At 44.3% G+C, this 12,568-nt stretch overlaps 2 protein-coding genes across 12 annotated transcripts in view; one reads left to right on the forward strand and one right to left on the reverse strand.

Moving 5' to 3' along the window:
- Positions 1-201, reverse strand: part of PIGM (phosphatidylinositol glycan anchor biosynthesis class M) — a 35,356-nt gene extending 35,155 nt beyond the window's left edge. For 3 of the 5 annotated variants that reach the window (XR_013540472.1, XM_020787414.3, XM_020787424.3), the window contains exon 1: positions 89-201. The gene's annotated coding sequence lies outside the window, so the exon portion shown is untranslated. Of the gene's footprint in view, positions 1-5 lie in introns of all 5 variants that reach the window. The other 2 variants (XM_020787443.3, XM_072993173.2) reach the window with 1 other exon arrangement.
- Positions 202-252: 51 nt separating this feature from the next.
- The window catches only part of RGS7 (regulator of G protein signaling 7), a 206,945-nt gene continuing 194,629 nt past the window's right edge, over positions 253-12,568 (forward strand). For 2 of the 7 annotated variants that reach the window (XM_020787383.3, XM_020787392.3), the window contains exons 1-2: positions 10,405-10,690; positions 11,900-12,026. In XM_020787383.3, the coding sequence (XP_020643042.3) occupies positions 11,949-12,026 (78 nt within the window). In that variant the 5' untranslated portion in view covers positions 10,405-10,690; positions 11,900-11,948. Of the gene's footprint in view, positions 411-10,403; positions 10,691-10,764; positions 11,215-11,899; positions 12,027-12,568 lie in introns of those variants that run through there. The other 5 variants (XM_078383119.1, XM_020787368.3, XM_020787401.3 and 2 more) reach the window with 5 other exon arrangements.

The following is a 12,568-nucleotide window of genomic DNA, read 5'->3' on the forward strand; positions in this document are numbered from 1 at the left end:
CTAACCTGGGCGCAAAGCGAGGCTGGAGAAGCCTTCACTGAAACCCTGCTGCTCCGGCACGGGGAGGAGTGGGGGGGGGGGCGGCTACCTGTGACTCCCCGTCGAGCTCTCTGAGGATCCAAGCCCGCTCCTCCCGGAAGAGGACATCCGCCCATTGAAGCCATGAAGCCCTGGCCCTCCTGAAGCTCCGCCTCTCCTCCGGGAAGGGAAATGGGCGGAGCCCGCGCGTGCGCTTTAGCAGCACTGAAGCCTCCACACCTCCGGCCGCTTCTCGTCTTTCCAGTTCCCAGCGGTCTGAACCCCCCGCCGTGGAAAAGGGAAGGAGGAGCTGCTCGTCCCTGCACGGGGTGCGCGCAGGCCCGGGACTGCTGACATTTCATACGGGGGTGATGAATCGAGCACTTTTAAAAGTCAGTTTGGTGTTGGAACTATGTAGCGGGGGGGGGGGGGGGGGCTAGGATTTAACGCTTAGAAAGGAAATGTAGCGGAGGGCCCGGTTCAACGTTGATGTTCCCACTTTTCCCCAGTGCAGAAAGGAGGCAAACGGAATTACATTTTTAAGGACCAAAAGGCAGAACTGGGAGGGTTGCTGTTGTTGTTAAATTGCATGTCTATTTTATTCTTTCTTTCTAGAAATCCTGTGTGTTTTTACTCTCTCTAAACCCACAATCCCACATTTTTTGTCGCTGGGATACAATAGCGGTTCATAAGATTTCCTGTCCCTTTTTTATGTATACAAAGTGCAGGGGAATGTTGCTGTTTTCCTTATGTTGTTTCCCTTTCAAAGATTGGCTGGCTCGCTCAGTTTGCACAGCCTGACTGCGGAGCCACAGAGGCTGGGAGTTCAATTCCTTACTTGTCCTCACTGGAGAAGAGTGTACTGTATGTGTAGCCAGGCCGGGAAGAGGAAGGACATACCACTTCTGAAAACTTTCTTTCTAGAACACCCTGCAAAAGGGGGGCCATGAGACGGAATGGCCTTGAGGGCATACCATTCTTATCCCTTCCTCACTGCCACAATGGCCAGTAATTTTCGACTTATGAGAAGTGTTTGTGATAAACACTTTTGCAGGCATAACATGATAGAAGCAACCAGAGGAAGGCCAAGCCTGGAACTAGCATAAGGTTCTTGAAAAGCAAAACAGCAGCAACAAAAGCCAGTGGAACCCACAGCTAGGCTTTCGGTTATTGTTTCATCAACCATCGTTTGTGTCTTGACGATGACAATGATCATGAGAGTGATCGGATTCTAAGCTTCACTTCTTGGTAACTGACCACAACTCTGTACAGCTTTCTTCATTATGTAGGTGATGTGTACAGGAGCACAAAGGTATTATTATATCAGATATGTAGAGATATCTTAAATTGTAGAACTTGTATGTTTGATTAGAAGTTTAATTTAATTTCCATCATATTACATTGTATTGTACTGTCTTGATTTTATATTGTGTCTTCTGCAAAGGCCTGTGTGCGATGCAATAAACTGAATTCAGTTCCGTGTTCGGTATTTTGCCAGTGCATATCCTCTCTGCTGATACATATTTGTCTTTTATCAGTGCAAAGGATCTAATAGCAATCTCATCTTCATCCAGGAGATGTAACTTTTGGATATGATTGCACTGACAAGGCTTTTAAGTCTTGTGTAAGGATCAGTGATGGGGACATGGTGGCGCTGTGGGCTAAGCCGCAGAAGCCTGTGCTGCAGGGTCAGAAGACCAGCAGTCGTAAGATCGAATCCACACGATGGAGGGAGTGCCCATCGCTTGTCCCAACTCCCACTAACCTAGCAGTTTGAAAGTATGCAAATGCAAGTAGATCAATAGGGACCACATCGGTGGGAAGGTAACAGCGTTCTGTGTCTAAGTCGCACTGGCCATGTGACCATGGAAGATTGCCTTCGGACAAATGCTGGCTCTATGGCTTGGAAATGGGGATGAGTCGAACACGACTGGACAAAAATTGTCAAGGGGAACCTTTACCTTTACCTTTAAGGATCAGTACCTGTTTGTGAACCTTGATTTTCAAGGACTTTGCTATATGCTTTCACTGCCTGTACCTATGCATATTAACAAGCAATCCTTTTTATTACATATGAGGAGAGCAGATGAAGGAATACAAAATCTAGAACTGGGTTGATCCAATAGAAAACAAAGTGCAACATTGTGTCAATCATCATGTGCTACTACCACATTTTCCCCACTGTCTTTATATTCTCTATATTGTCATAGTCACTTCCCTATACTACCATGTTTTCTCCACTGCGTCTGTATTCCATTTATTATTATAAGTCACTCTCCTTGAACTGGACATATGCCTTGTTTCAGTAAGACAGTAGTGATTGCATGTTATTTGTGTGTTCTTTTAGAGCCAATGTCACCACCATTAGCAATATCCTGTTACTGAATTTATTTTACCAATAACAATGGAATAGCGTATCTTGTGGCTTTCCCTTTTGTGGATTTGGGATGTTCTATTTTACAATTCTCTGTGGAGTCCTACCCTTTTTACAACCCCATCCTCAGAAATAGAATCTGCTTCCATTTAAAGGTTTATTCTCAAACACTGCCGAACAATTGTCAGTGGCATTATGTTTCTGCTGGTTAAACAGTAAAGACAAAGCTCTTCTGCAAGAAATAAAATACAGCATCCTGTGAATAGGTGGTAATTCGTTACGTATGACCTAAGAATGGAGATACATCTATTAATACTTCTGGAGCAGATGGATGTGCCCTTTCTCAGATTTCACACTTATGCATATTGTGAATATTCAAGTGCCAATGATAGTTATAAATATCAACTTATTTAATTTTTTCTTATGGAAGATTATGTAGTACCTCATAGGGTCTACTGGGAGATGTGCTGGTGATGTATATTAGAAAGACTGCTAGCTGGCTGCCTTAGAGCCTTTTTGGAAAACAGGATTTTTCACCTAGTCTAGATGGTACACAATCCCAGAAAGATCAGGTAGCTTGAGGGTGCTCCAGGACCTAGCTTTATCAATGAAGGCTCAGGTTGCATCTGTGACCAGGAGCACCATTTGTCTACTTTGGTTGATTGCCCAGCTGTACCTTATTTGGACAGAAAGTGCCTAAAGAAATAATACATACTTTGGTAAGCTCAAAGAAAGGCTACTGCAATGCTCTGTACATAGGGCTGCCCTTGAAAACAATATGGATGTTTCAGAAGGTCCAGAATGTGGTAGCCAGACTCATTGAAGGGACTAGTAAATTTGATCAGAACTCTGCAGTTCTGGCATGCTTGCAGTGTTTATTTTTGTGCTGCTGTGCTCAATAACAGTTGGGAAACATTGACATCTGAGCATTCAGCCTGGAGGCAGGTGGTACATCATGGCCTCTCCCATTTTGAAGGGACACTTCTTCAGCAGGCTGAGGCAAAGAGGCACTCCCAGCAAACTCAGGGAGCTGGACAGGGGACAGATTGTATTTGTCTTCAGTGTGGAAGAGATTGTCACTCTCGAATTGGCCTCCTCAGCCACACTAGACGCTGTTCCAAGTCCTCTATTCAGAGCATGTTACCATAGTCTCTCAAGACTGAAGGATGCCTAATCTTAAAAATGTGCTAAATTCAAGGTGCTGATTTTGACCTATAAAGCCCTAAATGTTTTGGGACCTCAATATCTAACAGAACATCTCTTCCTAAAGTAATCTACCAGTCTCCTTCACTCCTCACAATATTTGTCATTGAAAGTCCCAGTGCCAAGGAAGGCCAGAAAGCCCACAACTAGAATCCTTAAACTTTCTGCCCTGGCCCCTTATTGTAGAACAATGGATGGTTGGCAGTTTGCCAAGCACCATCCCTCTTGACTTTCAAAAATATGCTAAAGACTGAATTTGTAAAGACTGCCTTTAGTGGTCTTACAACAAATGTCCATGAGAATTTGCCATAGCATTCACCATTTTATTCTAGGCAGGTAGTTTGGATGTTAGACTGAGTTTTAATTTTACTATTTTCATTCAGCAAAGGATATTTTGTCTTTTGTGTTTTTATTACTATGCTTGTCTGTTGTTCATGTAAGTCGCCTTAGGTCCTTTTGGAGAGAAAGGTAGCATAGAAATATTTTAAATAAATAAATGTTTAATGGTTTGGATGAAAACTTTAAAATGATATACACTTCTTTCCAATAGCCATTGTTATTTAATTTACTGTTATATGATTATTTTGTATGTGAAGAGTACTTCATGAAGCAGTTGGACTCGGAATAATCTGGTGTGTCTTTGCTGGCAATAACTACACAGAAGCTAAAGAACCATCTGTCAGAGATGTTGTGAGTGCATCCTGCACTGCAGAGCTTGCACAGACAACCTGCAAGATCCATTCGGAGTCTAATTTCTATAACTGTGGCCCAAGTCCTCTTCATAGTCATAGTGGCTTTGCCAAATAGCATAGCTTTTAGAGGTGAATTGCCCCATGTTAATAAATCACTATAGATATTATCAGTTGCATACTGAGATGTATGGCTCACCAGTCAACTGATAATGCTTGTGATGATTTCTTAGCTTGGGGTAATTTGCCTCTGAAAGTTATGTGATTTGCGTAGCTAAACAAGAGGATTTCAGCTTATGAATAAAACGTGTATCATTTTGAGTATATGAATGCAAGCAATTTACGTATTTTCCCCCTTAACTGTGTGATTTGCCATAGGTCACAAATCTTACAGCATATGTTCCATCAGGTGACAGAGGAAAGCACTGGGTAAAATATATGAACATATTGTGAGCATATAGGTGTGTGTGCGTATCTACTGATTTAGAAATAGCATATTAGGCTTAGAAATATGGGACTTCGGATGCTCTCTTTTGATCATTTGATTATTTTAGTGATGTGATCAGTACATGAAGAATATCTTCTCTGTATCTTCTCTGTAATTTTCCAAGTCTTTCCCAGGTCTTGCCATGCCAAGATTCCCCGCCAAGACTTCCCCACTGCCACCAAAATTTCCAAACTTTTACATAGATCTGGGGAGTCCTATGTATGATTCTGCAGAAAATATCTCTCACTTTACATTGAAAGTGCTAAATTCTGGGGAATCAGCAGCAGCTCAATGCCCTGTCTGGGGAATCCTGAACAAGAAAGATGCCACATACAGTGCATTATATTAATCTAAACAAGATGTATGTGTGACTATTGCCAGATCAAAATTTCCAGGAACAAGAAGGAAAGATGTGAAAACTAAAACAAACAAACAAACAAACAAACAAACAAACAACCCAATCTGCAGCCCCTTACCCTATTTCCTCCCTCTTTGGGAAAATCCCCACCTGCCTTTCAGGTCTTCAGATCTTCCTATCAATGCAGGGAAACCTGGATTCTAATTTTCATTTATATATAACAATTAGTATATTTTACTTTAAGTCACATGACAAAGTAATAATTGTAAGGTTTTAAAAATTTCTGCAGGGTAGAGGTGTAATTTATCCAACAGGACAATAAACTTGGGGAATTGATAGAGTCAAAAGTACATTGGAAATGAATAAAATACATCTTCATAAGAGAAAATGCTTGTTTACTGGTAGTTATTTTTCCCAGCTTTTTAATGAAAGATGCTGAAAATATTCATTTCAAATGTGTGATAAAATCCAATACAGAATTTCTGAACCTTTCATGTCAAAGGTCGTAATTTCCATCTCTAATGCTGACCATTAAAAGAAAGAAAAAATCCACTGTGTTTTGAAAATTAGCCTTGAAACTGTACAATGAACATAAGAAAAAAAAACTTGTAACCTTTCTTTGAAAGGACAAAATTTATTCACGTTTCCTGAATTCTGTACTTTCCACTCATGGCTTCTAGCTAGAGATGGGGGTATTCATATGTGAATACAAATATCCCTGCACAGGTGGTGATAATGAGGGTCCAGCCCCACTCACCGATCTGCCGCTGCCGCAGATGCTGCAATTCTTCCAATGGCTCTGCATGTTGCGATTGGCTAGCCACTCGTGGCAGGAGGTGGGAGGACCAGCCTCGCTACAAGGTTGAAGAGTGGCTCGCAGATTACGATCTGCAGAGCCATTGGAAGAATTGCGATGTCCATGGCAGTGGCCAGTCGGTGAGTAGACTGTCTGGCCCCATGGGGCTGGACCCATGTTATTGTCACCTGTGCGGGGATGTTCGTTTATGAATACAAATACCCCCATCTCTTTCTAACAGCTGTATTCTGGAGAAATAAAAAGTATAAACAGTTGCATTCACATGGTAATAGTTATTCAGGAGCAAAAAAAAAGGTGTAAAAATGTTCAGATAAGATACATGTAAATTGTTAAAGGACAGTTTTGCTGATTTCTGGCAACAGTTTTCTTCTATAGTTTTGCACAAGCGATCTCGAAGAGTGATCTCAAACTGTGTGTTTCCATTGGCTTTTGTTCCAACCCTAATTGGCTTTTGTTCCAATCCATTACCAAATTAGTTTTATTTTGTAACAGTACCTTAGTGATTAACAGTGTAACCACCACAACCACCTTTGAATTACAGAGCTGGAAGGGACCCTGTGGATCATCGAGACCAGCCCCTGTCAGAGAGGCTCAGTGGGGCATGAAACTCCCAATCTCTGGCTCTGCAGCCAGACGCCTAAATCACTGAGTTATCCAGTTTACTTGGAAGTACCTCCTTTTATTTTTAGTATGGCTTACTTCCAGGTAATTGTGTATACTGTACAATTGTAGCCTGATAATGCAATCTGATAGGTGTCTCCACAAAAGCAAATCTCACTGTGATTAGTGGAGTTTATTAGTTTTAAGTAATTCAACTGTTGCCTAGTTTTTGAAGCTGGCAGCTTTCAAAGGCCATGCCAGCTTCTCTTTTTACTCTAACTAGGGCAAATGTTGCTGGTGTGCATTTGACTGTAATTGCAAAAATTCACTGCTTATTCAGCAGGAAAGAAATGTTCAGTTCACAGTGTTTGGAGCAGGACCAGTGTGTGTGCGTGTGTGCGTGTGCGTGCGTGTGTGTGTGTGTGTGTGTGTGTGTGTGTGGGTATGTGCATGCGTACATATTTACATATGTGAGAGAGAATGAGAAAGAAGGATGGGGAGATGTATGAATATTAGATATATCTAAAGTTATTATTTTATTTAAGGAAAAAAACACTGAAACATACTAGATGTGGGTAATAAGCTGCAGGTGATTCAATGTTTATTTGGATTGTCTCACCCACAACTAGTTGACCACTTAGACTAAGGCAGGAGCAGGCAACTTGTGGCCCTCCAATGTGGTTAGACTGTCCCTTCCAAACCCACCTGTTTTAGCTGCCAGAGCTGTTTGTGAAGGATGAAGAGCACAAGTCTAACATTATTCGGCAAACAGAAAAGCTGGCTCAGATCTGCCATCTCCTTTTAATGCCATAAATTAAAGTTGTTCACATACAGTATTCAGATTAAAGCATTAAAACCTGATGGGTGGGGGTAAAGAAGATGCAGGATGCTTTCTAGTCTCGTTATACCTCAGCAGAAACGTAGGACTGTGTTCATATCTGTTACATTTGCCCATAAATGTTTTCAAATAGTAGCCATATTAACTTATTTCAGAATGTGCAGTACAACAAAAATAAAACACAGACAGAAAATGACCATGTGATTCATTCATAGCAGCGAGGCTGGGCAGTAAATTTAGCAGCTTAATAATTACAAGTAAGATGAACTTTTGATTTCATTAGAAATTTGCATCAAGCGAAGATTGGTATAAAACCTGGTATTAAGGCAAATAAAAATTGGAAGCCAAGCTGCTGATGAAGCAAATGTATTTTAGATTTTATATGAGACACAAATGACAAAGGTTAACTATTTTTGTTTATTCCACTTCTGCAGACAACAGGCTAGCGTGCCTTCCTTCAGGCATAACTGCCACTTGTATGTATACAGTGGACCCTTGACTTACAGACGGCTTGACTTACAGACGGCTTGACTTACAGACTTCTCTGGCCACAAAATTTAGGTTTGACTTGCAGACTGAGAATTGACTTACAGACCAGAAAAAAACCAAAATGGAACAAAAACGGTCTGTTAAGGGATTAATCGGTTTTCAATGCGCTGTAGGTCAATGGAGACTTTTTGACTTGCGAACCGCCTTCCAATACCAATTAAGTTCTCAAGTCAAGACCCCACTGTATATGCTGCCTAATTTAGGGCAAAACACTACTTACTCTGGCTGGTGGACAATCATGCAAATAATTCTCTGAACTGATTTCAAACCTCAATCCATCACCCCACCTCCTCAGTTAAATCCCCAACAACCCAAATTCAGCCCATTCCCAAACACAATTCCAAATAAAAATGCCTAGATGGTTGACGGATGACCTATGTTGCAAGTTAATGTATGGGGTGTTTTTTAGTCTACTAAATTCAAAATGAAAAAATAAATATTGTGGCATGTTAAAGACAAAGAGACTTATTTCACTGTGAGCTTTCCTGGATTACAATCCACTTTCTCAGACACATAGATGCATCCAGTGAAGGTAGATGCAGGTGCAGAAAATGGAATTTCAAAGTGGCAGTAGTATTATTAAAACAAATAGGGAACTCAGAGAGTTACACAAATTTCCTGACTCTGTGCTGTCTTATCAGGTGAGCAAAAGCTGTCTAGCCTTTGTGTCTGAGGAGAGAGAGGCAGCTGAGAAACTAGATACACAAAACCAGAGTACTGTATATGGAAAGGCTCATATATAGACCAAGGATTCTTAACTCTATATATCTCAACAAATTATATTTTCTTTACAGTCTTATGTATGGAGAAATTTATTGTCTTTAACCTCAAACTGATTCATACAAAAAGAGGAACTCGCCCCCCCCCAGTTGCTTCCTGATTCAATAAGGACCAGCATATGTTCATTGTTCCAAAGGCAGGTGTTGTGACAGATGTGGCTGAACTGGCTATTCCTCTAGCATAAAATCTGTATCACATATCATTATTTATGTTTAGTAAAATGAATGCAGTTGAGCCAAAAGCACATTGATTCAAGTTTAAGTCAACAGTGAAGGTAGATTTTCAAAAAACGGAGCTGCATTCATTTAACTGAAAAATTTGAAACTAATACTATACAAAATGTTTACCTGTAGTTTGGTTATCTCCTATGTTTGACACCACCAATTTAGGTTTCGGGGGACCTTTTAAAAGTTAATTATGTGCAACATATAACATGTTCAGTTATAAAAATAATTGAGGAATATAGCTTGTGTATTTTTGACCAAACTCCAGGAGGCAGTGGAAGACAGGAGGCCCTGGCGAGCTCTGGTCCATGGGGTCACAAAGAGTCGGACATGACTAAACGACTAAATAACAATATTCACGAAGGCTTTCACAGCAGGGATCTGATGGTTGTTGTGGGTTTTTGGGGCTCTTTGAACGTGTTCTGAAGGTTGTTCTTCCTACCGTTTTGCCAGTCTCTGTGGCCAGCATCTTCAGAGGACAGAAGTAGCACTCTGTCCTTTGAAGAGCACAGAGTGCTACTCCTGTCCTCTGAAGATGCTGGTCACAGAGACTGGTGAAACGTTAGGAAAAACAACCTTCAGAACATGGCCAAAGAGCCTAAAAAACCCACAAAAACCACATAACAACAAACTTGTGTATTGCATAATATTTGTGGAAGGAAGGGCATTCAAACAACACCTGGTAGGAACCCAGTCCTGACACTTTTTTGTTACTCCTCCCTTACCACAGGATCTAGACGTGGGAATTGGGCTGAATGTGCCCCACCTGCTAGGCCACAGAATGATTACCTATGAATGTAATGCAGTAGTGAAAATGTTAATTCCTTTGCGTGTTATAAACCTTGACGTTGCCATTAGACTCTCTTGATCTTATGTTCCAATCCGGATCTTCTCCCCCTTTGAATATTTTCCTGGCTGCGCTCACCTGTGTTCATGGCACATACCAGAAGAGTTCCTGCCCTTTGTTACTCTGCCGCCACTTTGCCATCCCCCGGAAAAGTCAGGTTGTGATTTCACAGTGACAGGTGCTGGAAGAAGAAGAAGAAGAAGAAGATCCAAGAAGAGACGGTATCTGGAAGGCTTCCAAAGGAGGCTCTTTTGATTTCAAGCCCTCCCGTTTATGCAAATTGCCCTAATTTCGCGTTGGCAGAGTTTGGCTGCCTGCAAAAGAGGCACCCGCAGGCAGTCCCCCCCCCCCCGCTGCTCTTCCGCCCGGGTCCTCCTCGCCCGGGCGAAGTCCCGCTCAAGGTTATGGGCCCGCCAGACGTCCGGGGCACCTTCTGCCCTTTCCCGGCTGTCCGCCCTCCCCTCCCCTCTCCCGTCCTCCAGCCGCCGCCGCGAAGGAAGGCGCTTTCGCCGTTGCCGGGTGGCCGCCGAACAGAGGCGGCACCTTTGACGTTCTGTTTCCCCCACGTGACAGGCGGCCTCGCTCCGCTCCGCGAAGGGAGGGCGGGAGGGAGGGAGGTGTTGCTGTCGCTGCCTCCGCTTGTGCCAAGCTTTAGGGGACTCGTAAGCTCCCGAGGAGCGGCGGCGGCGGCGGCGGCGGCAGGAGGAGGGAGCAAGCCTTGTGCGCCCTCATTGTTTATGTGATGAGCGGGCCTGGCTTCTCTTTGCCGTCTGCCGCCGGCTGACCAGAAGGCTGCGGAAAGCGAGGCGGGGGAGACCGGGCAAGGGACGAGAGGGAGCAGAGGCGGCTCCTGCCCCCGCCGCCGTGCCGTGCCGTGCCGTGCCGCGGGTGACCTTGGCCCAGGAGGTAAATCAGCCCTCCGGAAAGCGGGAAGTGGGGGAATGTCGCCCCGCGCGTGCGTGGCGGGCGCAGAGCCGAGCGAGGCGCGGGAATGCCCGGGGCTGCCGGCAGCCCCCGCGCCGCTGTCCGCGGTGCTGAAATCACGGGCAGCGCCGCCGCTTTGCCTCTGCAGGGCGGAATCAGCCCGCCTGCCATTTGCTGCGCCGAGGGGGCGGGCGCGGGCGCGCGAGCTTTAGGAGGACAACGACACCGGGAGAGCGGCGTGTGTGCGTGTGTGTGTGTGTGTGTGTGAGAACTGTGGTGTTAAGGGAGCGGGGGGGGGTGTCGGACACAACAAGGCGGACGAACCAAGGACGGGCGCGCGACGTTCGCTTCGATGTTTATTAACTGACGTGCTCCGGTTCCGACGGAGCTTGACGAGAGTTGGCTGCAGCGGGGGCGGCGGCGGCCGGAGCCCCTCTTGGAGCCGAGTCTCGCCTTCTTCCTCCCACCGGCCCGTCGGAAGCTGGCCAGGATCAGGATGCCGCTATGTGAGTGGGCTTTGCGGAGGAAGGAATTCACACGAGCAAGCGGGAGAGTCTTGGGTCTGAGAGGAAGCGTCTGTCCGGATGGAGCCTGCGGGAAAGAGAAGGGGAGTGAGGGAGGGGAGGGGAGGACACGTGCCCGTCTGTCGCAGAGGGAACGGGGTTGGCGTGGTTTTGATTTCTAGCGAGGCGCAAAAGTAGCATCGCCTCTGAGTAAACAATTCGGCGGGGAGGGAGGGAGGGGAGGCCGATGCCCCCTTCTGAAGACTCTGTAGTAAAAACTTGAGTCCAAGGATTGCAGCACACAGAGAGTGGTTTTATTTTCGGGGCGGGGGGGGGGAGCTTTTACTGGGGTTGGAAGCAACCTTCGCTGGAAAGCTGCCTGCCTCCATCAGCTCTGGTAGCCTTTAACATATCCAAGGGGCCTTTTCAAACGATAGCTCTAAACAGGTGGAGCATGCATGCCGGTCTTATTCATAGTCAGAAAATAGACAAAATGAATGTAAAAGTGAAAATATGAAATGAGTGTAAATTAGGCCTTTGCTCCAGTGCCCCTGCTGGGGCAAGGTCTCAAGGATGAGTGAAACTCGCCCTTGTCAGTGAAAGCAAGAATCCTTTCCTTGCAGGCAAAGGGAGAAGGAGCTGCAGAAAATGTTTTACTGAGAGCCCTTTCATTTTTTTTAACCAACAGAGGCAAATTGCTGTGCAGAAGATTTGCCAGCAGGCCAAACTATTAAGACATGGCACAAGGGAATAACTACGGACACAGCAGCAACGGGGTGGCTGACGAATCCCCAAATATGTTGGTGTACAGAAAGGTAGGACATTTGAGGGGGATTTACTTGGAAGTAACTTTACTCTTGATCTCCTCCCACGATAGTGGAAGGGCTGCCTTATATTGCTACAGTGTAGCATTGTTGTGTAACAATCACTTGGTATCAGTGCTGCAACTACACTTCTTAAACCTTTCCTGTCTAGTTTATTTCTCTGTATTATACCTCAGAAAAAGAATGAGGGTGGGGATAGAGGGGTGCAGATACTCATGACCCCGCTTGCTCTTTGTCCATTCTTTTGATAGGAAATGGTATCAGTCTCTTGTAGACATCTATAAGCAACATGGATAGGTCTAAATGTTCAGGATCATTTGTTCTTCCTTCCATAATGGATTTGTTTTGCTAGAACTAGAGTGATTTTCAGTTTTATTTACTCTTTGTAATCTTGCTGGTCTCTGGTAGTTAACATTTTTAAGATTAACACTATTGCTGCAAATCTTGAAATTAATTTATATTCTGAAATGGTGGAGAAAAGGCATGTGATCTTAAAAAAACTTACGTGATTAAATCCAGGTGTTTTTCCTCTA

Source organism: Pogona vitticeps, chromosome 1, assembly GCF_051106095.1.
Source record: "Pogona vitticeps strain Pit_001003342236 chromosome 1, PviZW2.1, whole genome shotgun sequence".
Classification (NCBI taxonomy): domain Eukaryota; kingdom Metazoa; phylum Chordata; class Lepidosauria; order Squamata; family Agamidae; genus Pogona; species Pogona vitticeps.